The sequence below is a fragment of the Schistocerca serialis genome, chromosome 3, assembly GCF_023864345.2.
Source record: "Schistocerca serialis cubense isolate TAMUIC-IGC-003099 chromosome 3, iqSchSeri2.2, whole genome shotgun sequence".
Taxonomy (NCBI): Eukaryota; Metazoa; Arthropoda; class Insecta; order Orthoptera; family Acrididae; genus Schistocerca; species Schistocerca serialis.
In genome coordinates this window covers 212,214,592-212,241,655 of record NC_064640.1, presented here as the reverse complement: position 1 = coordinate 212,241,655, position 27,064 = coordinate 212,214,592, and the positions used below count along the sequence as shown (strand labels likewise).

Sequence of the window (27,064 nt, the reverse complement as noted above, 5' to 3'; positions counted from 1 at the left end):
GTTTCATGGTGCGCTTGACATGAAGCTGAGAAACAAGATGTGTTTTCGTAAACGCGTATACCACATTCACTGTCTTTTCCTCCAGATTTATTTCTCTAGAGTGCAGAACAGAGTATCATCGTCAGTCACACGAACTGCTATGATCGTGAGAGCGACGGATGGCTGTCAAGCAGGCACAATCTTGAACGCTGAGAGGCCGATTCCACCGGCTCACAGATCCAGCGGGCTGTAGGGAGGTTATCAGGTGATGAACTCTGGCAGGGAGCGCGATGCTATGAGTGTTGTGGTGTGTTGTGTTGCAGTGATCCCGCAGACGTGCTGGTACCGCAACACCAAGTTCGACTGCGGCCTGAGCATCTCGTGCGTGTTGGCGGGCGGCAAGCCCCTAGACCTGTGCAGCGGGGGCCTCATCTGGAGCTGCTGCGTCTCGCACGACAAAATCACCCCCAAGCCCGACCACAGCGCAGCCGTGCTGCACAACGTCAGTAAGTACCGCCGCGCCTCCTTGTTGTCCGATAATGTACTACAAACAGTAAGTCTCACATTCTCACATCCATGCTCACTTGTCCTCCCCCCCCCCCCCTCTCTCTCTCTCTCTCTCTCTCTCTCATACACACACACACACACACAGACACATATATATTCTCTCTCTCTCTCTCTCTCTCTCTCATACACACACACACACACAGACACACATATATATATATATATATATATATATATATATATATATATATGACCACGTATTAATTGTTCGATTGTATCCACACACACACGTATATATATATATATATATATATATATATATATATATATATATATATCTGTGTGTGTGTGTGGATATAATCGAACAATTAAGAAATGGTCATCTTAATAGTAAGAATATACATGACAGAAATGATTAACTGCTAAGCCACCGTTTCACAGCCTTTCAGTATTCCCGGCCTAGCTTTCAATCATAATTTTTAACCCCTCCCGTTCCTCATACATCTACACCTACATGATTACTCTGCTATTCACAATAAAGTGCCTGGCAGAGGGTTCAATGAACCACCTTCAAGCTGTCTCTCTACCGTTCCACCCTCGAACGGCGCGCGGGAAAAACGAGCACTTACACTTTCTGTGCGAGCCCTGATTTCTCTTCTTTTATCGTGATGATCATTTCTCCCTATCTAGGCGGGTGCCAACAGAATGTTTTTGCAATCGGAGGAGAAAACTGGTGATTGAAATTTCATGAGAAGATCCTGTAGCAACGAAAAACGCCTTTGCTTTAATGATTGCCACTCCAATTCACGCATCATGTCTGTGGCACTATCTCCCCTATTTCGCGATAATACTTCTTCGATGTCATCCGTCAGATCCACCCGATGCGGATCCCACACCGCACAGCAATACTGCAGAATAGGGCGGACAAGTGTAGTGTAAGCAGTCTCTTTAGTAGATCTGTTACACCTTCTAAGCTTTCTGCCAATGAATCGCAGTCTTTTGTTTGCTTTACCCATAACATTATCTTTGTGATCGTTCCAGTTTAGGTTATTTGTGATTGGATCCCTAAGTATTTAGTTGAATTTACAGCCTACCGATTTGTGTGACTTATTGCGTAATTGAAATTTAGCGGATTTCTTTTAGTACTCATGTGAATAACTTCAAATTTTTCTTTATTCAGGGTCAACTGCTACATTTCGCATCATACAGTTATCTCATCTAAATCATTTCCCGATTCGTTTTGGTCATGTGATGACTTTTCAAGACGGTAAATGACAGCATCATCTGCAAACAATCTAAGACGGCTGCTCAGATTGTCTCCTATGTCGTTAATATAGGTCAGGAAGAATAGAGGGCCTATAACACTACCTTGGGGAACGCCGGATATTAATTCTGTTTCACTCGATGACTTTCCGTCTATTACTACGAACTGTGGCCTTTCTGACAGGAAGTCACGAATCCAGTTGCACAACTGAGGCGATATTCCACAGGCACTCAGTTTGGTTAGAAGACGCTTGTGAGGAACGGTGTCGAAATCCTTCTGGAAATTTAAAGATTTGGAATCAATTTGACAGTCCCTGTCGATAGCACTCATTACTTCGTGAGTATAAAGAGATAGTTGTGTTTTACAAGGTCGATATTTTCTGAATCCGTGCTGAATATGTGTTAATAAATCGTTTTCTTGGAGGTACTTCATAATGTTCGAACACAGTATATGTTCCAAAACCCTACTGCAAAACGACGTTAGTGATATGCGTCTGTAATTCAGGGGGTTACTCCAGCGCGCTTGGTTACAGGATCATTTAGTAATCGCGAAAGCGTTAGGGAGATGATAGATAAACTCCAGTGGAAGACTCTGCAGGAGAGACGCTCAGTTGATCGGTACGGGCCTTTGTTGAAGTTTCGAGAACATACCTTCACCGAGCAGTATATTGCTCCCTCCCACGTATATCTCGCGACGAGACCGTGAGGATAAAATCAGAGAGATTAGGGCCCACACAGAGGCATACCGACAATCCTCCTTTCAACGAACAATACGAGACTGGAATAGAAGGGAGAACCGATAGAGGTACTCAAGGTACCCTCCGCCACACACTGTCAGGTGGCTTGCGGATTATGGATGTAGATGTACTTCCCTTTTTGGGTATACGATAACTATAATATATATATCGGTAACGCTAAAAAATTACAAACATTAAAAACTACCAAGAATAAGAAAGTTTATTCCTATTTCGCAACACCGATCCGCTACATTGACTAAACGAGAATCGATGGACCTCTATTGGTCTCTGTCTTACAGGAAGCGCGGGAAAGTTGTAGTTTGTCAGGGGAGTGCGGGGAGCAGAGGGAAAGCAGATCGGCTAATGCGGGTTGCGAGGATGTGAGGGGCAGGGGGATGTTTTCTTGTTTGTCTACCAGTGCTGACAAGTCAGGGGAGTGCTCACCTCGTACCTGCAATAGCGGAAGTTTCACACACAAGTAACATGACTTCGTATCCACAATAAAGAGAGAATAATCTTCAAATGTGGCACTTGCTTGTAGCTCTTTATACAGCGCAATTAGCAGACAGAATGTCCAGGTGACAGAAAACTTCGACGCGATCCTGACCTCTCTTTGTCACTTGTGCTTTTGGAGAACCACTGATCTTGTGTATTTTGGTTGCCTGTACTGTGTACGAAGGGCAGAGCTTATTCCTCGAGACCGAACCAATTCTCGCGAAATTGATTATGGCAAAGAACGCAATTGTGAAAAATACATTTATTCGTATAGGGACTGAGAATTATCGTTAAAATATATAGCTGTATTTACATGCTACCTGCTTTCACAGCATTACAACACACATTCATACGAACTACTTCGGACGAAATGTCAATGTTTCAATTAATTCAAGTCAAAACTAACCTCTTCTACACAGAAGTGGACTTAAATTGAAAACGCCGTGTAGTATTGATACAGTTCCATTTGTAAGTGCATTATGTCACTGTAAATATTAATTTTAATTTTTTATTGTGTCAGAAAGTTTTGCTTTGCTTTCCGCTCAGTAAATTAATCAGTTTTTGGATTAACATTTTTTGTAATTTGCAGTGAGCTATCGCCCCCCTTTTAGTGTTATCACGCCCCGTTGGCCTAGGACATTCCGTAAATATGAAAACTATTTCCTGATTACTAACTATATTTATTTCAGTCATAAACATGGCGGACCGGTGCAACTGATGTGTCTTCTTAAATTTCTTAAGACTGACTTTAGAATTTATGAATGAAAAATTTATGTTGGTTGTCGATGCATTATTCTGGTATTGAATTAGATTAAAATAATAAATTTAAAAAAATTGACATTTTATCTGAATGTTAGAACCTGTTCAAAGTGATAACTATTTACATTAGAAAATAACTGAAATGTATGCACTACTCAGAATACTCAATATTAAGGAAGCATAAATTATGAATACTAAGACACTGGAATGTGAAAGTATAGATCGTTGCCAAATGTAACAGCAGTACTACATTGAAAAAAGAGTATTGCTGTATTGTTGTGATGAAATGAACGATCACTTACTTACTTACTCAACAGTGTAGGGTGTTGCTGTTATGGTCTTCATTCTGCAGACTGGTTTGATGCAGTGCTCCATGCTACTCTATCCTGTGCAAACCTCTTCATCTCCAAGTAACTACTATAACCTACATCCTTCTAAATCTGCATACTGTATTCATCTCTTGATCTCCCTCTACGATTTTTATCCCCCGCACTTCCCTCCAGTACTCAACTGGTGATCCCTTGATGTCTCGGAATGTGTCCTACAAACGATCCCTTCTTCTAATCAGGTTGTGCGCCGGCCGCTGTGACAGAGCGGTTCTAGGCGCTTCAGTCTGGAACCGCGCGACCTCTACGGTCCCAGGCTCGAATCCTGCCTCGGGCATGGATGTGTGTGGTGTCCTTAAGTTAGTTAGGTTTAAGTAGTTTTAAGTTCTAGGGGACTGATGACCTCAGATGTTAGGTCCCATAGTGCTCAGAGCCATTTGAACAATTTTTTTTCTAATCAGGTTGTGACACAAATTTTTTCCTCCTCAGTTCTATTCAGTAACTCCTCATTAGTTAGGTGACCTATGCACCTGACCTTCAGAATTCTTCTGTAGCACCACATTTGAAAAGCTTCTATTCTCCTATTGTCTAAACTGTTTATCGTCCATGTTTCACTTCGATACATAGCTACACTCCATACAAATATTTTCAGAAAAGACTTCTTGTTACTTAAATCTATACTCGATGTTAACAAATTTCTCTTCTTCAGAAACGTTCTACTTGTTAGTGGCAGTCAACATTTTATACCCTGTCTACTTTTATTTTGTTTTTGTAAATATTTATCTTATATCCTCCTTTCAAGACACTATCCATTCCGTTCAACTGCTCTCCTACGTCCTTTAGTGTCTCTGACAGAATTAGAATGTCATTGACATACCTCAAAGTTTTATTTCTTCTTCCTGGACCTTAATTCCTACTCGAAATTTTTCTTTTGTTTCGTTTACTGCTTGCTCAGCGTACAAATTGAATAATATCGGGGACAAACTACAACCTTGTCTCACTCCCTTCTCAACCACTGCTTCCCTTTCACGCCCCACTACCGTCTGGTTTCTGTACAAATTGTAAATAGCCTTTCGGTCATGTGTTTTACCATTGATACTCTCAGGATTCCAAAGAGGATATTCAACTCAACATTGTCAAAAGCTTTCCTAGGTCTACAAATGCTATAAACCTAGGTTTGCCTTTCCTTGACCTACCTTCTATGAGAAGTCGTAGGGTCAGTATTGCCTCACGTGTTCCTATATTTCTCCGGAATCCAAACTGATCTTCCCCAGGTCGGCTTCTACCAGTTTTTCCATTCTTCTGTAAAGAATTCGTGTTTCTATTTTGCAGCCACGACTGATTTTTCGGTAATACACCTGTCAGCACCTGCTTTCTTTGGAATTTGAATTATTATATCCTTCTGTAAATAGTTCTAAAGGAGTGTTGTCTACTCCCGGTGCCTTGTTTCGACTTAAGTCGAAGGTAGAGTATATTATCGCATTATAACGACTTATAAACAAATTATATTTCAAAATTACTGAAAACCTATAGAAATTACCTTTATTTCTCGGAGTTACCTGTATGCTGCCACTGCTTTAAACAGCTTTTCATAAACAGATGCTACGGCCTACTGGGAACGTGCAGAAGCTAATACAAGTGATGTACTGAAAGCAAACGGTTTAACGTATATGCTGCAACCACGCACAGCGAGTTTGGTTTATTCCCTGAGCTAGAAAAAATAAAATTTGAATGTGGCTTATATGATACATAGACTCTATGATGTGACTAATGAGGTAGTAGTGGACAGAACTGAGGAGAAAAGAAATTTGTGGCATAAATTGACTAAAAGAAGGGATCGGTTAAGAGGACACATTCTGAAATCTCAAGGAATCATCAGTTTAATGCTGGAGCAAAGTTTGTGGGATAACAGTAGTAGAGGGACCCAAAGAGACGAATACGGAAAGCAGGTTCAAGTGGATGTAGGCTGCAGTAGTTACTCGAGGACGAAGAGGTATGCACAGGATTGAGTAGCAAATCAGTCTTCGAACTGAAGATCACAACAACAACAACAACAACAGCGGAATGAGGAGGATAACTGGTCTAGTATAGTGAGCAACGGGAAAAAAATCAAAAAATCTCCATAAGAACAAAGTTGGTAGTACGCACAGCATGTATTTGATGTCCAGTTTCAGTCCATATACTGTATTAACCAACATCACAGCAGCGATCAACGCAGTGACTATGCATAGCTTTTGTTTTCAGAGTTTTATTATCTACTATACAGTTTGTGTAGAGCTTGCTATTACATCAAAGGAAAAAGAAAAATATTGCGAAACTCGAACAGGAGGTAAGCTGATTCGACTCCTGGTGCGGAGTGAAATGTTCACTACGTACCAGTATTTGGACGTGAGGGTATATGGCACTGTTGATGGTGATGCATATGTCAGTTGGGGACGTCAAACTCGGTGTCTCCCTTGTTGCTCTTCGCGAGTAGCAGGCTATGTGCCAGCATCGAAGTTCACTCTTTATCTTCATACAAACATAACACTACACTAGACCAGTGTCCATTGCACTCAATTACAGTCCACAAACACATGCACGACACAACTCTCACACATCGGCAAGGGACGGGGCTTCTGTGCGGGAGAATCCACCAGTGGCGGTCCCCAACCAACTATGCCGTACGACATTTAATTTAATTTGGATGGATGTCAAGAAACTGAGGGGTAGCAAAGAAATTCAACGAGCTGAACCATTCAGGAAATGTGATGGCATCTTAAGAGAAAAAATCCTGCAATGCTCTGATTATTTCTGATGCTGTCAATCATCTCACGAGGAGGTTCTGGATCCCATTTACACGAGCTGTATAGCATCACAACGCTCTGACGTAGAAGATCGCGTCGTCGGTAAAACGTACATATTTAAAACCGTCATCATCTACCTCAATACATGATACATTTAGATGGTTCAATTATTCAATCACGCGGTCTCATCGAGCAATCAAACCTGAATAATTAGAACCTTGTACGCGCGAAATAATAAACGTTTCCGTAAGATATGGTGTACACTACTTTCTGGATCTGTAATTCATGTGGGATCCTACTAAGTGATTTATAGAAACTTATCACTGCTTTCCTGATTTCGGTCAAGAGTAAAACATCAGCCAATTTTCCTTAAGTCACCAACAGATTCTAAAGTTTAATTTGTCGCACAACGACATAATGATCTTGATTTCACGCTGCAGCTATTATACGTTTCCTACAATTTCTGTTGTAAAAATACTGTTAATCGTGTCATGTAGTATCAGAGGACGCACTTGTTTGTTCTGCTTCGTGAACACGCAAGATTTCCTAAAAACTGGAACTGCCGCACTACAGCCACGCTCAGGAATCTTGGGAGGATACTCAGTTAGTTTCTAAATTATCAGACCAGTTTCATACCTTCGTCTTAAATTCAGCAGGTATAGCGATGATGAACTCACAAACAATGTATTCAATTGCACTCTCATTAACCTTAAAAGATGCCCGTTGTTCCTTTAATTACATTTAACCTTAATTCTGAACTTAAGTACTATTCCAAACTCGGGATAAACTTTTCGCCGTATCTAATGGACTTGGCGGAGCAATTGTGTTTCCTATCAAGAGCAGACAGTGCCTTTCTGTTGGTTAATTCCACCGAGTGCAATGTCGCCTGACATCGATAACAGATTAGAACGAAATTTGGCCCTCGGATTTACCTGAAACGCATAACAGAATCTGACTAAACGACTTCAGTGCGACTGATCAGGTAATGAATTTCACTGATAATTTAAAAAGGCATTTCTCAAGCAGTCAGCTATTCTCTTAATCACAGGAGGTGGAAAGGAGTCGTGGGAACCACGTAGATGAAGAGAGTAGCGAATCATACTCCATGAAAGAGAACAGTTATTAACATGAGGCATACTCTTCTCAACTTTAGCCATCATTTAACAAGCAAACATCCCCTTTATACAGTGATTCCTTACGTCGGTTGAGTTTGGGTGGATTTCTTAACAAATTCTATAGACATTATTCTGTCAGTAAAGGATTGTACTATCGGAAGTATGGGACATGGTTGCTGTTGCAAATCCATTAAAAAGCCAAGCACTCATTACAGGAGTGGAAGGGAAACACTAGAAGATAAATTCACCAACAATTTCTACGAATTGTGGGCCGTTGTCGTCAAGCCTGGCTTATTACCACTCATTCTGCTCAAGAAAATCTGTAGAGCACAATGGAGAATTCCTAATGGGACTGGTAAATGAGTAACAAGCCCCTCTTCCAAAAAATAAATTGAAAACCAATAAAATTTACACATGCGGAAATTAGCTGTACAACTTCCTTGATAACTGAATTTAGTCACCGCACTGATTATCTTTAGTACGAAACGAAATAACTAACCAAATTTCGAATCAAAATTTCATATCTTCAGTGTGCTCGAGAGCAGCTAGTGCTACTCACCACACCGACAGACCGTGACTTACTGTTACTGAAAACTTTCTAAAACATCCCAGACTCTGTGTTCTGGTGCAACCTCCGTGAGTGGGGGTGGCAGCCAGACAATCGTCATGAAGAACGATCCCAGGGCACCAAATCCTTCGCCCAAACTGGTGGATGCTAAAAATGCCATCATCCGTTACTTAGCCTCTCACCAGGATACCGAACAAAAATTCGAACAACAGTTTGGTGGAGAATTCCACAGTACACGCACCTGTCTGACTGGCCAACCACAAGATGAACTTTTAAAAGGAGTGGGACAAACTGTTGTCTCTGGTAGCGTAATGCCACAAATTAGCTTTGAAAGCTAAAAATTCAGTGGACGTTCCCACATCTCTACAACTAGAACCAAAACGCTAGCCTGATTCCATGATCGTAAATGCACTCCCTATTAACCATACGTTCATACATCACAGAGCTAGCCGTGGTTAGGTACGGGAAAAGGGTAACATAGGATGCTGCTGCAAGATCAAAGAAAATAAAAATCATTAAAGTTGATTCTCCAAGGAATTCTTCTACCAGGCATGGTTATATGATAGGCAAATAGCAGAAAAGCAATTTGCTGGACTAAGTGAAGCCAAATTAATGATTACAAATAATGCTTTCATGACTCCAATGCCGGGAGAAAAAATCGCCCTGGACCTGTTATTATTATATGATATCGGAGTCTAGCGACTTTTTTCTTTTGTTACTCGCCCTGACACAGTAATGAGGAACCAAGTGTGAACCTTAACCCTAGTGGTCACCTCAACTTTTAATTATTATTTTAACAGCACAAATACTCAAACACAAAGAATGTCTTCAGAATCAGAATGATTAACGTATGTACACATCGTAAATATTCTTTTACTCACTCGGGATACACACGATTTACAAACAGAATATAACACTACTAAGTACATAATTTTATAAAATGACCATCCTCACATAAGCTGATTTGCTTGTTATGTCAGTTCAAATAGAGATTCATGCTTCCCACCAACGAAAATGTATCTTGATGTGCAAGATCAAACGGAAATAACCTGATTATGTACAAAGGCTGGACACTATATCGTGCATCAGTTTCGTGTATGTCTACGTGCACTAGCATGTGTCACTGGAAATTACAATGTAAATACATGTCACATTAACAGACATGGTAAAATATGCTTCGGTCTCAATATAACATAGAAGACAAATGAGCAAAAGTCGATAGTTACAAAAAAAATTAACGAACTTTATCTAAGTATATATGTCTAACATGGTACTAATTATGATCAATTGTAGAATGTATTCAAGAGATTACACAATGACACTAAATATCGATGTGTGTGCATAGTGTCTGTACACTTTATAATGTATCACTGTGCAAAAAAATCTGTTGACATGGTGAAAAGTGCTCCTCTAACGATGAATGGTGTCGCAAAGGTCAAACTATGGCACTTAATCGAAAAAGAGTAATAAATGTATGTGCAGAAACACATAGTCCTCATTTGGACGAAATTATAGAAAAAGCACAAGAAAACAGATAATTTCATAAATCATTTAAGTTAAATGATTTAACCTAGAAAGATAAACATTACAAAATCAATACGATTCCTACAGTCGTCTGGCGTATAATGTAGTTTATGGACCTAGTGTCTTTACATTACAATACGTTTCACAAGCGTATCGCAGAACTGAAGAGGGAAGGGATTTCGAAAAATTTCATCAGGTATGACGACTCTTCTTATAGTGAAAACTGGGAATGTTTTCATGCAGAGATTGAGAAATGAAACGAAAATGCGTCCTTCGCACCGTCTGTCCCATTAGTCCCACAGAAAGTCACTCCCATGCTACACGAGATAGAAGACATTCTTTCATCAACGACACCTCACTGTCTTTCAGTTGGTTCTATGGTTACTTGGCATTTTTTTCATTAATGGCTGATCATAAAAGATTTATGTCTTGCAATCTACAGTGGACAATCCCTTATCTTCAATTAGAAGAGTCGTCCTTGGAGGCTCCACACTGTCACCATTAGCTAAAATCGTGACCATGACTTCCACGTACATAAGTTCATGAACTGACAAGCACTTCTCCCCTAGACAGGCAGTCGAAAACAATCGTTAGCATTCTTGATTTGATCAAATGTCTCTTTCGTTTTTTAATGAACTAAGTTCATAGCATTAGAAACTGATGGTAAAGACAGTCAATTAGTGCTCTTACTACACACACCATTGAGCATCCTAAAAATGGAGATACAGTTGCATACTATCATAAACCACAGAAGACTCTTGTTTACATCACGGTCATCAATCCAGCACCATTGCATGCGGCCAGTTAGTAAAGGGTTGTCTCGTCACGTTGTCTTCATCATCATCATCATCATCTCATCCCCATCGATATGCAAGCCGCCGAAGTGGCGTCATCTCAAAGGACTTGCACCAGGCGACCGGTCTACCCTACGGGAGGCCCTAGCCACAAGATATTTCATCACAACAAATCATTTGTAAACTAGTTCTCCTTGGCCTGACCACCGCTGTAGGCACGCCTGGACTCACAGTCGATGAGTAGGTCCGGACACTCGCCTGGTGCGTGGCGTCTTCAGTCGTCCCTCTGGGGAGAGCGTTCATTGTGTGGAGCGCCCGCAGTGGCTGGAACGGAGGCACCCGTCGGTTCTTCAGGTTGCAGGAACTGCCCTTCGCCAGCTGACATGTCACCGCCAAGGACTGTCTGGAATCAGCTGACTGCAGGTAGAACTGTCATTGTGACATTAAGAGCTACGAAAGTACCTCAGTTGAGGGATATGTGTACCCCAACTGGCGGTCGGCAGCAACAGTCAGTGTGACGCCGGTATAGTTCTGTTCGTCCATACATAGCTAATGTAGCTCTGTGGGCAAACTCTACTGCTGCCTTTTCAGAGATTGGCACCTGTCAATATACAAAAACAATACTTAGTCTACATACAAAACGAATTTTTACACAGAATATTGATGCAAGTGTACAATGCATACCAAACAATCTACAAAGTTTATTATAAGCTATAACTGAGAGCCCTCTCTTCTCCCTCTCTCTTAGTGTTATACATTTATAAGGCACAGTCCAGTTTAACTATACACAAACGTTACGTTCCCAAGTGATATTCCTAAGAGCTATTTTCACATAAGGCAAACACTTCAACACCCAGGGTGGTGAGGTCCCGTTCAGGAGAAAGAATAGGTTGTTATAGTTTAATAGATCAGTACCATGATCCCAGTAACATACAACCCGTCATAAAACTGAAACACAAATCGAGACCAGAAAACTCTCTACTGACTCTACCATTGCATTGTACCTGAGTTATGCTGACACAGGAGTGGCTCATTTTCTCCTGTACTTTTCACGCTAATCGACTTTCACAAACTACACTAACAACTGTATATTATAGTACACGGTCGTCACTACCACTCTTCACTTCACCCTCTACCAGATGTACAAAATCAACAGCTAGTAGATCTACCTGCTTATACATATGGTGACACATGATCCGCAAGTCATCCGAAAACAATTCAAAGCTATTACTGCTTAACAGTCCGCCCCTGGTAGCTGAGTGGTCAGTGCGACGGAATGTCATACCTAACGGCCCGGGTTCGATTCCCGGCTGGGTCGGAGATTTTCTCCGCTCAGGGACTGTGTGTTGTGTTGTCCTTATCATCATCATTTCATCCTCATCGACACGCAAGTCGCCGAAGTGGCGTCAACTCGAAAGAGTTGCAGCAGACGAACGGTCTACCCGACGGGAGGCCCTAGCCACACCGCATTTCCATTTACTGCTTAACAATACTAAATGCTACAACAAAGAAAAGTTGATAGGAAAAACGTTGTATTCGTTATTGCGAACATTCCAATATTCCTGTATCAGCACCTAAACATCTTTTTCACCTAAGTAGACTCCACTATATGTATCAGTTTCCCGAATAGAGCAATCCCTCTCACCTCTGTCAACTGATCGTTTGTGCAAAATGCATTCACATCAAGAACAAAATAATTGAGCATTCTTTTGTAGGATCGTTTGTGGGAAATAACACAGGTTATGGGTTTCCTGGAACAATTGAGTTGCTAAGCGCCATCAGAGATGAACAACAATTCACCATGGTTTTTTTTTTCTTTGTTTGACCTACAGATGAGGGATGTTGGATGGGTCCGACAGCCTAATGCACATCATGCTTGTGTTTCTTCTCCAGGCTGTATACATGAATTATGGCATGTCTCTGCCTCTCAAATTTTATAAAGTCGTAAAATGTGATGAGGAATTAAGTTCCACGAAGTTTATAATACAAATCAGTATCATGCATGTAGTATTCACCCATACCATGTGCATTTTTCTCAAAATTTTTCCTGCATTTCAAAGGAGACCATGCAGAGAAAGCATTGTCAGAATTTTTCACATTAATAATAGCTCTATTATTAGCTATATCTCTTGGAAGAGGAATATAGGTGGAATCTCCATGTAATGGACCATTAACATAGCTGCAAATATACAACCACGGAACACTGTTCAGTACTTTCTCTGGTTCTCGTTCTCCAAACTCAGAGAACTGTGTCTGTATCTTCTGTTTTACAGATTTTTCACGCCATTCATCAGGCAGAGTGCCTCATGATATCTCACGAATCTGCCCTGGACACTGTAAGAAAAGACACCATTCTTCATGACAGCAAAGTTGCAACATAATATAGCATTGCGCTGTATGTCAAATTATCGTGGATCGTTAAGGATCTCCTAGATTTCCCATTCCAAAACACATCGACACTCATTGAGAAACAGGACTGTATCTTGATTCTCAGTAGAATTCTCAATACAGGCAGTGAAATTTTCACTCTGCAGCGGATTGTGCATACGAAACTTCATGGTAGATTAAATCTAAGTGCCCGACCGAGACTCGAACTCAGGATCGTTGATTTCATGGGCAAGTGCACTAGCAGTGAGCTAACCAAGCACGACTCTCGACCTCTCCTCACAGTGTCAGTTCTGTCAGTACCTCGTCTTCTACCTTCCAAACTTCACAGAAGCTTTCCTGCGAAGTTTGCAGAACTTGCATTCCGGCAGCATCACCAGGCTGTGGGTAAGCTTTGTCTCCGCAATAACCTTTGTTGAAAGAGTGTTAGTTCTCCACGGAGGTTGCTATGGGCCAGGTACACACTGTGCCGCCTGAAATGGCCCGGGTATGGGCTCTAGCAATTGTGATAAGCTGCTGGGTAATAGTTCTGAGGCCGAAGATGGTCTATGGGCTCATCTGACCACGATAGCCAGCGTGCGGGCTCTGGCGTCCATGATGAGCCGCTGGACTCTGATTCTAGAGCCCACAACAGCAATTCATCATCTGGTATCCCTGAAAAAAAAAAACAGACAAGCATTGTGTAAGTGCAATTTTTTTTGAAGTAGCAACAACAGCAAAAACATGTGTATAGAATATAGACTGATACTTACGGAAACTTTGTGGATTGTTGATGTTGACTCCACAACTTCCACCCACCTCCCTGCTGGAATGGGGTGTGGCAGGTCCTTCTTTAACAACTATAAGAATCCACTGTGTAAGCATATGTTTTTTATTTTGATTTAAAAATATGTACAGAACGAGGAAGTCAGAATGAATGCTTACTCACTAAAGTTATCATTGTCCATTAGGGGCAATGAAAAGTTTGTAAATTCCCCCATACTCTTATAATAGAGGTATTCTTCTGTAACATACAGAAATAATTCTCAGATCATGAATACATACACGTACAGACACAAGATCCAAACTGTATCAGTACTAACACAGAAGACCGCCTGCCTCTGTGGCCACTGTCTGCTCCAGTAAAAATATCACAGGTGCCTCACCTGGCAGCTGCCTCCTCAGAAGTGGAAGGAATTGATAGTCATCATCATCGTCTGTACAGTATAGGAAGAATCTTCAAATCATAAATCCACGTAAAATCCATAACATTTCGGATAATGAATATGAAAAATTTTGTTTATTACTTACACAAAATGCGGTTCACAACCGCCTCCACAGCAGCTGTGAGGGCATCCACCATATTCATCTGCAATATAAAATCCTTCACACACACACACACACACACACACACACACACACACACACACACACGCAGACACAACGCTCACACACACACACATACACACACACAGGTTGAAAATATTTCGGCACCTACATGAAGTGTGGTTCACAGCCTTCACATCTGTGGCTGCAGTTGGAGGAGTGGTGAGAAATGCATGCCAACTTGGGCTGTAGCCGATAGCTATTTTTCTTCATCACGGGAACTGTTGATGTGTAACCCACCCCTTATATACAGTCAACTGCTGGGGGTTCGAGATGGAGGGGGGGGGGGGGGGGAGAGATGGCGGCGTGAGCACTCATCAGTCACTTTGGAGCACATGCTGCACTGCTGGGAAATAGTTGCAGGATATAATACAAGACACTGTTGTTTATGAAAACAAAATTATTTATTTGTCATCTAACTTAATAGCAGTTTTACCTTATCAACAGCACACATAAAGGTTGAATCATGATAACTATCATTGTTATCCAGAAGATGGAGTGGAGAAAACCCATTCTCCTTCAAGTTCCTTAGTGTGGCTCATTTGCAAATATCGCATTTGCATTCTTTGTAGAATCCTTGAGTATCAATAACAATATTTGACCTTTGAGATATCGTCATAAAATGCTTTGGAGATGCTGCTTCATCTAAACATTTATTCAAGTTTTGGTACAATTTCTGCGACCAATGTATAATTTACCACATGGTCATGTAGTATTAACACGTATGCTTCGGCGTTTGATGTGATTTTTTCTGAAGAGTCAAATTCTATGGAATTATTGGTAGGACCCCATTTTACAGATTGATTTTGTTTCAAGCAGTTTATTATGGAAACGTTTGCTAGTTTCTTAAATTACCATGAACTGAGTTTGTCAATGAATACTTCTTTCAGATCATCACAGTAAGAAGAGCAAAACTCTTGCTTACATATTGGACAGCAAACTGCGGTTATTGCTCCAGTTCTGTTGGAAATTGTTGTATGGGAAGAACTTTGAATGAAGGCAAACTTTTGTATTAGCTGATTTACAATTGGTGAAATCGATTGAATCATGTTTTGGGTTCATGTTCCTGTCGGTTTGCAGTATGAATGTTATGAATTGAAGTGTTTCTAAATGAACTGTTGTTTTCATTGTCCGTGTATGTCAGGAGGCACTGGTTAGTATGGGGTATATAAGCAGTTTCTATGATGGGAATTTAAGCATTCGCCATAGGTTAGTTAAAACTGAAGGATCTTTTATTCAAGTTTATCAATCACTACCTTATTGTCACCAGCTGCAGACATTTTTTCAATGCAAGCGTTGCAGCTGTTGCGTTTTGGACCAGACTGAGTTCTTGTTTTACATAGGTGAGAATATATTCCATCTCTTTGAAAGATACTGTTAGCAGCTTGAGTGATATACATGAGCTAAAGCACTTGCGTTTGATTGTTGGTGTTGGTTTTTCTTTTACAGAAGCCATCATGCCTTTTCTAAGCCATTCAGGCCCAATTTTGGTGCAGAAACATATATTTTAAGGGTTGATGTGATCCCAAAATTTCTCGTGTGATTAATTTCCACACCATTCAGTTCGTATTTTATTTCCCGAAACAGGAATGCAGATGCATTATCTGTAATATGTGATGTTGTTGTGGAAGTTTCATAAATGTCCACAGACGTATGTATTGAAATGTTGGTAGCATCGAGAATTGTTGACCACATGGCTGTAGTAGTAATGTAATTTTTCAGGTAAGTATAGGTCTCTAAATTAATCAGACTAGAAGATGCTATTTCAGGTTTTGATATATGCTACCCACTGAGTTAAAGGTGCCAACGGCCCTGCAGCAGTGGTAACTTGGTTCCCATCAGATCACCGAAGTTAAGTTGTAATGTTGTTGCATTAATTTGTTCTGAGAGCGGTGCTGATATTCAAGACCATAAAAGTTGGTTAAAAGCTGTGAGCTATCTGAGGAAGTTAACCTTGCATTACTGCGCAACTGTTTCACCAGGTATCCAGTCTAGCTTACCAAATTCCCAACCAGACTAACATTAATTATAATCTTTTAGTACTCATCTTACGATAACCGGTGATATATATATAAAAAGACAATTTAAATAAAAAGAAATAAATCAGTTTATATTTGGACATTTATTTTAAATTTGATCATTGTTCCGTTAAAATTTCAGCATATCAAACTTGATTCATAACTAAACTGGTGCCTTATTTAGGATTGTGAAATTGTGAGTTTGTAATCTTACAGAACACATCAAATAGGAAGCCAAGATTGGGAGACTACATACAACACTGCATTCATAAAATAACACACGAAGAACGTTGAGACATACCCAAGAGGAAATTAACCACAACCAACCGATTCAATTTTCACCCAAAGAAGTTACGTTCGTAGCGCAATCCTGTCCGTCATGAAATTACCACAACTGGTATACCAAATCCATACTAACTCTCTGTGAAATCTTCCCGAAAAGAATAGCTGAGGGCTACTTTGATGCTTACACCACATGCTTCACGTGGTCAACTTGGTTTACACAAAGAGTGTAACTCCACAATAATTTTGATAATTAAAATAAATTACATCAAAACGCAATTTACAAAAGAAAAACCTCGAACTGGTTACTATCGTCTTACTATTAACCTGATGGGTCAAACAACTGTATAAGCACGTGGTACTGGTCTCACAAAGTACACCCCACGTGGGTTGAACATGAAGAAAAGTTGCTATATTGAAAAATATTGTCAAGACGAGACGTTATAATCTCACGCACATTCGTATTTAAGATTGATGATCTTAGTTAGAGTTACTGATCAACACATTGTTCCACTTTACTCACAATGTAGTGACAAAGCAACTACCGGAAGATATTCTGAACTTCACACTCGAATTACACTGTGTTGCAATTTAAGATAACATTAGATATTTTAGAACTAAACCTGAATTAAAGGTGATTGAATTTTCAGTTAGGCTGAACTTAAGAAATCCATTGTCCTACGGACTTAGCAGACACGCACTTAGCCGGAGATCTTAGCATTTCAGACGCTCGCTGCAGACAGACTGACCTGGGCCCCTACCGAGTGTGCTTAACAGATACGAACGGAAGTGACCAGAGAGGCAGCATCCAACACCAACATGACAAGGGACGGGCAGGACCATACTAAGAATAGAAACCTCTCTGCTTTTAGAAAGCATAGCTACCTGTTCCGACGTTGGTCCTACTGTTCTCTAGCAGACAGGCTTGTCTGCTACCATCAAGCATGCAACTAGAAATACATTTGCTCATTCATCCTCTCACACAGAAGGGAAGGGGGATGACAGTATCTTATCATATACAGTATATAAAAGAAAGTGGATGTAGGTTCCGTATGAGACTGTGTGACATGAATTACATATAAACTGTGTTTTAAAGTGTAGTAGTGTGACAGATCGTTCTTGTTTATGTGTAAAAGTAACACGTTCCACTGCTCAGTCTCCTCCCAGATAGTCAGAAACACCACAGTAAATTTAGAAGAGGAATTTATGCCGTAAATGACAACATATTTAAGAAATTAACATGAAAGGAATCCAACAGAAACCTTTCAAAGTGCTGTCAGGCTGGGCTAGCGTTTGGATGGGTGACCATCCAGTTTGTCAGGCGTTGTTGGCAAGTGGGGTGCACTCAGCCCTTGAGAGGCAAACTGAGGAGCTATTTGATCGAGAAGTAGCGGCTCCGGTTTCGTAAACTGACATACGGCTGAGACAAAGGTGTGCTGACCACATGCCCCTCAATACCCGCATCCAGTGACGTCTGTGGGCTGAGGTCGACACAGCGGCCGGTCGGTAGCGTTGGGCCTCCATGGTTTGTTCGGGCGGTGTTTAGTTTAAGCTCCTTCCACAGCATCCAGATTTACAATTTCACATTATTTTAGTTTCTGTATATAGTGTTAGGCATTGTATTTTGCATAAATGTCCAACAGCTTCTTGAAATACAAAATTCGAGCAGATCGGTACTTGTTAGTGGTCTATTGGTTAGTTTCCAATAACCACAGATTCCATCTTACGGTTGTGTCCTTTCCCTCACCAAGCCATTCTTAATCACTTTTGCATTTTTCACTGTTCAGATGATGGATGCTGTTCCTCCAGCTAATGGACCCAATAGCAGAAAGCCCTCCCAGCGCAGGAATTATGAATGGAACAGTTCCTCCCGATGTCTAAGGTGTTGGCGCAACCTGTGGCGTTAACCAGTCCACTTTGTATTTTTTTCTGTTTTAGAGAATGTTTATCTCCCGACAATGCTACTTGAATGCTTATTTTTAAATCCTCTTTGGTGTTATGAGATCTCAGGCTTTCCCGGCGAATGTGCTGTATCCAAGGTTCTCGGGTGTCCAGCCGGATCCGTTCGTCGAAGTTCCAAGATATTTCGGCGGATAACCGCTCCGCCATCATCAGGTGGTGCTGATGGAATGATCTGTCTGCGCTGTGTCCGTGGTATTTATGTCCGCGGGGTCCCGAGTCGTACCCCGGCGCGGGCGGCCGGTGGGGCGCCGCGTGGTGGGAGGGGTGGGGGAAGCTGCAGCCACGCCCAGTGGTAGGCGCAGTCCATCTCCGTCCGCTGTGGCGGAAGGATCTCGCGTCCGCTCGTGCCGTTGCTCTTTGATGGTGTTTAATAACGGTTTCCAGGCCTTGCTAAGTTGAAACCCGGTGTCCCTGTTGATGAGGTTATCTGTTACTCGAATTTCTATGGCCTCCTTGTAGATACTGTCCCAGTAGGCACTTGTGGCAGTCAGGATTTTTGTCTCTTCGATTTTCGCTGTGTGTCCGGTTTCAATGCAGTGTTCTGCTAGGGCCGAATGGCTGGGTTGGCGTAAGCGAGTGTGACGTTCGTGTTCTTTGCATCGGTCCTCGACCGTGCGAACTGTTTGGCCGATATAGGATTTGCCACAGCCGCACCGGATTTTGTATACGCCCGCTTTCTTCAGCCCTACGTCATCTTTTGCCGTTCCTAGTAGGTCACGAATCTTTGCTGGTGGCCGGAAGACTGTGTCAATCTTGTGTCGCCTTAACAGTCTCCCTATTTTTGACGACACGTTGCCAGCAAACGGCAGAAAGGCCAGAGATGAAGAACAACAAGACCATATATCCTCGGGGCTACCACCGAACGTTGCCGAAGTCTCTTTGGTGTTCTTTAGCAGACAGTGAGTGGAGTTCATAACTTATTGAAAATTTATTACAGAACTCAGTTTAAGTTTGGCACACATTGTTTTATCAATTGCAAATGCAGTACATTTTCATATACAAATATCTTTTCTTGCACATAGTCGCTTACCTTTATTAGTCAAAATTCTATCTACAGCGTGACACTCAACTTGTCTTTACTTATGGCATGTGCAGTATTGTGCTCTCTGCAAGCTTCATCAAATAGATTAATTCCTTCGTCATCACATGCTAGCCATTTTTGTAGTTTTGTTCCCAGATCACAGTAGTTATATGCTGGAATGTGTAGTTCTGCAGTTAGATTGCCGAGAATACTGCCATCACGATGGAAAATGCGCTTCCAAACAGGCATAGTGTGCTACTGTTTGATTAGACGATTTATAAGCCTCGTTATATACCATGTTTTGACATCCTCTCAACTGCCAATGATGAAAGGAAACCAAGTCATCGAACCAACACCTTATTCCTCAACATCTCATGATGCGCTATATGAGAAACACATCCAGTTCGATGTTTCTCTGTAATTCTTCAATGTAGAAACTTCCTATTATTTCGCTACCTCTACTATCCTTTAGAATGTGTTCCCGGATTCTTCTGCTATATCTTGAATACTGTAAATATCTTTGTTGACCACTTTGGTAGGTAGTACTTTTCGAAAACAGTCTTTTAAATTGAAATGTGCACCAAACCACTTACATTAAATTTCTGTTTGTGTGGATCTATCATTTTTATGTGACTCTATACAGTCTATAGAAGCTTATTCTCATGGACATTAGTTGCTTTCATGTTTATTATTCAGTGTAGGATTTGGTTATACTGTTCCATTGTTTGTAAGAGAACCTCTGCCCATTTGTATGACTCACATAGTTTAAAATGTGTCATATTATGGATTTTTGTCGTTGTGCTAAGATGTTCCACGATGTTTTCTTTCCTCTGGGGAATGTTGAATCGTGATGTATACCATAATGCTCCAGTACTACCTTAAAATACCTGTATTTCTTTGGTCAGTTTGAAAGTTTATAGGACAATAATAGATCCCAATGTGTAGCAATTGGTTCATCCTACCCTGTCTTTGTTTTCAGGGGCAGGGCCCAAGGAAATCTGGAATATGTATCAGCGAATAGTAAAATATACTTCTAATCTTTATTCTCCCATGAATATTGTTTCATATCTACAAGACCAGCCTCCAAATCATCCAAGCCTCATATTATAACAAACCTCCTTGGGAATGTTTGGCATGCCCATCTACAGAATTCATTGACTGCCATCTCTGTAACTAATCATTAATGAATCTGTCTCTGAGCTCTGAAATACAGATATATAAGATTTCCAGCCTATCTGATAGTTTAGTTTCAAGATACATCACCTAGTCTGCTAACATATTTAGTTCTTCTATGGTGTTACACACCACTTCAACGCTGATTTCGTGCTTTATATCGATATATTTAACATTTTTGTATAGATTTATAAGAATGTTAATTAATTCAGCTCTGAGGGCTATGTACACTTGCTCGTGAGGATGTGTCATATGACCAAATTTATTGTATTATCTTTTTAAAAAAACTCAGGGAGTTTTCTCTGTGTCATCTGTCATTCAACTGTCATGTTTTATCAGTAACCAAAAACTTATACGGTGTATCATCCCCACAGCTGATTCACATTCCATTTCAGAAATCGTCTATGTGTTCCAATTTTAGAGAACTAATGTCTTTCATAAAACATGTATTATCAGCCACTGAAATTACCAGAAAAAGCAGATGTACCAATTTTGGCAGTATCTGGTACTCCTTGTTTTAAATTAATTGCAAGATCAAAGAACATGTAAAAACAACTGAACAGACAGTCTGTTGCCTTTCCAACAAGAATTCAAACTGGAGGTTTTACTGCAGAGCAAACTTTCACCACTAAAGCTTCAGACCTCTTTCGTCAGAAAATGCTCTGTGATGTCACAACAATGACCGTCAGGACTTAGACACACACGCACACACATACATACACACACATACACACACACACACACACACACACACACACACACACACACACACACATGTCAACAGTCTTTTATTAGCATGCACCCATTAATGTCTACATTCTGTCTTAAGTGTTTTTTATTCTTTTTTTTTTGCTGTGCTCTGACTGAAGGAAATGATGTTGCTGCATGTTTCATGTTTACAATTTGGCATGTCATATGTAACTGAACACTCTTTTTCTTTTCAGTGCATGGTTATTGCTACTGTTGCAGTGTGCACATCCTATCATAACTTTAAAAAGTTCAGTGATTTAGCCTTACAGAGTGACCATGAAACCTACAGTAAATGTGGACAACCTGGGTGGATTACACGGAATTCAGTAAACTGTGCCTGACTCATTATTATGTACCCTACATTGGCATCTCATCATTATGCAACACACACAGCCACCCTCTAATGTGCTGAACTTCTTTTCAGCTCAGGGGCTGTATGAGCAAGTATGTTCTGGGTGCAGGTTTTCTTTTCAGCTTAAACGAGTGTTCTTCATTTATGACACATTCATATATCATTGAAACTTGCCTCAGAGAAGGAAAGAGCTCTGGTCATGAGGACCATTGCTGTTCCTGTTCCTATGGCATCCCCAGCTGCTGTGTATGGTGCGACACAGGCTCCCTCACTCGATCAGAGGCTCCCAGCCCATACATGTGCTCTGCAGCTGCATTGGATACTTCCTGCTTCTGTGAATATGATGCTGCCCGTTCCAGTGTAGTTGGTTAAATAATAATAATAATAATAATAACAGAAGATGTGGTGGAAAGGAGCAGTAATACTCATATTATTTAATAAAACTTCTGAGCACATGCAGATAGGAGAGGCAGAATGAATGGGTTGGTGGAATGGAGGGGTTAGGGAGATAGGGGAATGGGTAAGGGGAGAGGGTGACCTTGAAGGGTGAACTTCAAGGAGAGTGGAAGTGGTGACCTTGAATGGTGACCTTCATGGGGAAAGGGAGTCACCTTGAGTGCTGACATTGAAGGGAGGGGGTGACCTTGAAGTGCTCTGAAACCCACTTAGATTTACTACTCACTTTCAATATGTTGCTGACGTTTCTTGCACCTAATCTCAGCTGCTCCAGTAGTCCGCCCCACAAATGACATTTCACATCGTCACCCTTAATATCATGAAGTAACAATGTTTATGTACTGCAAACTAAGGTTAATAATTAATTTCTTCAAAAATACTTCCACCACCCTAAGGCCATGCATAATTTATATTTTGATTTTTTTTCTTTTTAGGGTCCGTACTTCAGTCAGTAGAAATGGAACTCCTATTGGATGGCTTTGTTGTATGTCTATCTATCTACCTGTCCGCCTGAGTGTAAAGATCTCTTTTGCTCAGGAGCAGTTGGAAGTATCATTTTGAAATTTATGTTACATACTAAGGTCTAAAATCCCTTGATGACGTGAAAAACTTAAACTTATAAGTCAATGCACTCAAAATCTGCTGCCATTTATGTCACATTTTTCGATGTGAGGAGTCGGCAGAAAAAGTATGTGGTTCAGAGTTCACTTTAAACTGTAGGTCTCCTTTGCCCTGTTGGATAACAGCCGTACGTTAGCGATACACAAGTCATCTATGTGACTTCCAATAGAGCTACACGAAATTTTTGTTATCATATATATAGATATTAAGTTTGTATGTAAGCCTCAGAGCGAGAATCCTGCTCTCACTTGCCAGTTTTTTTTTTTCCTTTGGAAATCTCTTCCTCAGAACTCTCGACACGTACAGCTACCTGAGCAATGGAGCTGGAAAATAATTAGTTAGTTAGCTAGTTAGGTAGTTAGTTAGTTAAAAGTTGCATACATAATCTGAATTTTCTTTCATCGAAATGATGTGGAACAATTCTGTTTACAGGCTATTTATACATGATCAGTGTTAACATTAATAAACACATTAGTTTTTCATCCTACTAATGCAATTACACTTGAAAACAAGTTTCCTATTTCGTCAACAGGCCACCTGTTTTTAAATGGAATAGACAGAGGTAAATCAGCATTCTTGGTGAAGTTCGGTTGAGAGCGCTATATCCCAATAAAGAATAGGACCATGTGGCTTACACACATTGCTCAATCTGTCAACGTACTCAGTGGCTAATTTCTATCTTAGGCTGTGAGCATGTTGGTCAGTTTGTGGCAAGAAGAGTTATCAGCACAGGAAGTTGCCCATTGAAAAGTCTTACGCAATAGCGACGTCAATCAAACCTATATCCATTATTTGGAAGCAAAAAATATTGACTATCTGCCTCGTAGTGTTCGTTCATGGCTGATGACTGCTAACTACAGATTATGGCTCATAGGTACTCCGAAGAGTTTGAGACAGTACCTCACATTGTCGGTTTGGCGGCAACTGTCAGAACTTCGTCAATCCATACCAGGGGTGATCAACAAATTTCTGATCCATGCCGGCAAAATCGTAGTGAGTATTGAGGCAATTATCTCACCGATGCACCATGTTGAAGATACCTCTTTGGTGAAATACCGTGTCCTGCTACGCGAAGAAGTTCGTAACTGCCTGCTACTGCACACGTCCGACAGGAATGGTCGAAGCTTCAAGACCTGTCCTGAGGGACTGAAGACGTAATAATCACATGGGGAGAGATGAGGACTATAGTCCGGTGTTGGGGTGTCTCTCACGTGAGTAATGGATGAAGCTGGCCTCCTAGACCGACTGGCATCTTGTGGCGAACCACGACGAGCACAGAACTTGGTGCACCATTCCACAATGGTGGTTTTCGGTAGACATGCTGCCCCATACACATTCTTCATTCTCCGATGAGTGTCTACAGGTATTTATCATTCGGCTGCCAAGAAAAGAGCAGCAGCACGTTGGTCCTGTTTGGACATATTTGGTAAAAAAAAAATGAAAGTGAGCGTATGGCATCGTTGGCCGGGAGGCCCCTAGTCGGGGAAGTTCGGCCGCCAAGTGCAAGTATTATTTCATTCGACGCCACATTGGGCGACTTGCGCGCCGGTGATGAGGATGAAATGATGATGATGACAACACAGCACCCAGTCCCCGAGCGGAGCAAATCGCCAACCCAGCCGGGAATAGAACCCGGGCCCACTTGCATGGGAGGCGAACTTATTTGGTAATAACGTCGCCATGGTTCATGTTACCACATTTACCACATGCACATCGGAAAAACACAAATGCTATGTTAATCCCTTGGCTACACATCGGTCTTTATACACCCGCATCGAGGTCACACTACGTCGCTACAGCAACGTCCTCAAACGGAATTTTTTTGATCGTCTCTTATACTATATGCAACCATCTTCATACGATCAATTTGGGCTCTAGGCATTCATTACGAAAAACAGTAAAACACCGTGGTTCTTGAAGAAGGTCCAAAAGGAAACACGTGAAATGGAAACTGACTCAGCGGCGTCGAGTTCTCTTCACTGACGAGTACGAGATTTGTGTGACGCCTATGATCGTTGTTGAAATGTGTCTAGGTCAGCAGGTACAAATGCACATCTCAGGCATCAAATCCCACGTTTCAACGGAAGGGGGATCAGTCATGTTTTGACTCAGTATCGTATACCAATGTCGGACGCCTCTCATCACTGTCGACAGTAAATTAACGGCTCTGCATTGAAGGTGGAGAACTCTTGAATCTTTTATACAGCCCTACAGTCAACATTTCGTTGATGGGTTTGTCTTTGAAGATGCGCACACCGCACTCACCTTGTATACAACTCCTTTCAAGAGGCGGGAATCACCTGAAAGGAATGACCTGCAGAATCTGCTGACGAGAACCAGACGCAGCATGCTTTGGGTGAGCTAAAACATCATTGCGTCGTCGTAGGAATCTTACTCACTCACTAGATGGCCTCCGATGGTCCGCTGTGGAGAAGTGGGACAGGACTGAACAGCAACGTCTAGACACGTTGTTGGCAGCATGCTACAGAAGATTCAAACGTGTCGCAATGCATAGGTTGGAGCAACACGATGTTGAAAATTAACCAGAAACAGATTTTGCTTCCGCAGATGTGGAAAGATGTACACACTCGAACAGACTGTCTTTAGTTTTGTTATTGTTTTGTTTGGATTTCACAGTGAAGATATACTATTTGGTTTCATTGGGATTATCCTTTCATTCCCTTCCTCCCTTGACTCTAAGCCCAAACACGTTCGCAGACATGCTTGTCGTGCAATCCCTTCTCGAGCAGTTTATAAGTAAAATAACTCCGTCTGTGGAAAGCTTTATATACTAGGCTTTTATGTGCGCATTTTTGTATCTTCTTAATTATTAGTTTTTTATGGAAAAAAATTTCATATTCCATATAGTCATCATATCATATTTCATATAATCTTTCTAACAATTAGCAAATTTAATTCAGAAGTAACAAAAACAAGAATAACTGGAAAATCATGGATCTGGATACTCATTTTCATCTTTTTATTGGGATAGCTACAAATTTATTGATAAAACACAAGTATTTAGCAGTGCTTCCTTGGTGCCATTTGACAGGAGTTGACTGTGTGGTGAGTAGAGGTTTCGGCCTCTTTATTTCTTTCTACTCACTATGGCTTTGCACAGAAAAATTCGCATAAACATTTGACGCTTTATAAAGAGGTGTAAGAAAGCAACAGCAAGCAACAGTGGCATCAGTTCTGGATGTCTGAATCATCCTCAACTTTCATTGGTGAGTAAGGGATTAAGTTCAGCGTTGATTAGTGCTAGTTAGTACTTAAATACCACATATTTAGATGCAATGTACTGAAATATTGGATATTCTCAACCATTTGTAGTTCATTGAATTTGGAAGTCTTCGAGCCGTAATAAATTCGTTCAGGGTTACTACAAATTTGTATAATCTTATCCTTCTTGTTATTGTATGCAGTAACGGAGACAGAAATTGATCGTCATCCGAATCCTATTCCATTCTTTTCTGTCAAAATATGAATTGACCTTCCTCCTGCAACGATGTTTATTCCCATTACATTTAGTCTAAGAGGACTTCTCACATTCTTTTCCAATTTTCTCCAAGATATTGTTCCCAGAGATTATGCTAGGTATTTCGGTACTCTCATTTTTCTTCGAATTTTGCTTAATTTAACATAGTTTGTGCTTGGTGATACTTTACTACGATCAATGATGTACGTATCTTATATTTCTTAATAGTCCACATTATCTTCTTTTTACATTTGAAAAAATATTTAGTTTCTTGAACTTCTTCCCTTGCAAAATTCTGTTTGTTCAAGGCTATGTTCTAGTCGTATTCGAATTCAGCAAGTCAATTAT

The 27,064-nt window shown here is 40.9% G+C and overlaps 1 protein-coding gene across 2 annotated transcripts in view; it reads left to right on the top strand.

Moving 5' to 3' along the window:
• The window catches only part of LOC126471570 (serine proteinase stubble-like), a 368,010-nt gene that overhangs the window by 255,533 nt on the left and 85,413 nt on the right, over positions 1-27,064 (top strand). For both annotated transcript variants that reach the window (XM_050099795.1, XM_050099796.1), the window contains one exon: positions 303-485. In XM_050099795.1, the coding sequence (XP_049955752.1) occupies positions 303-485 (183 nt within the window). The remainder of the gene's footprint in view (positions 1-302; positions 486-27,064) is intronic.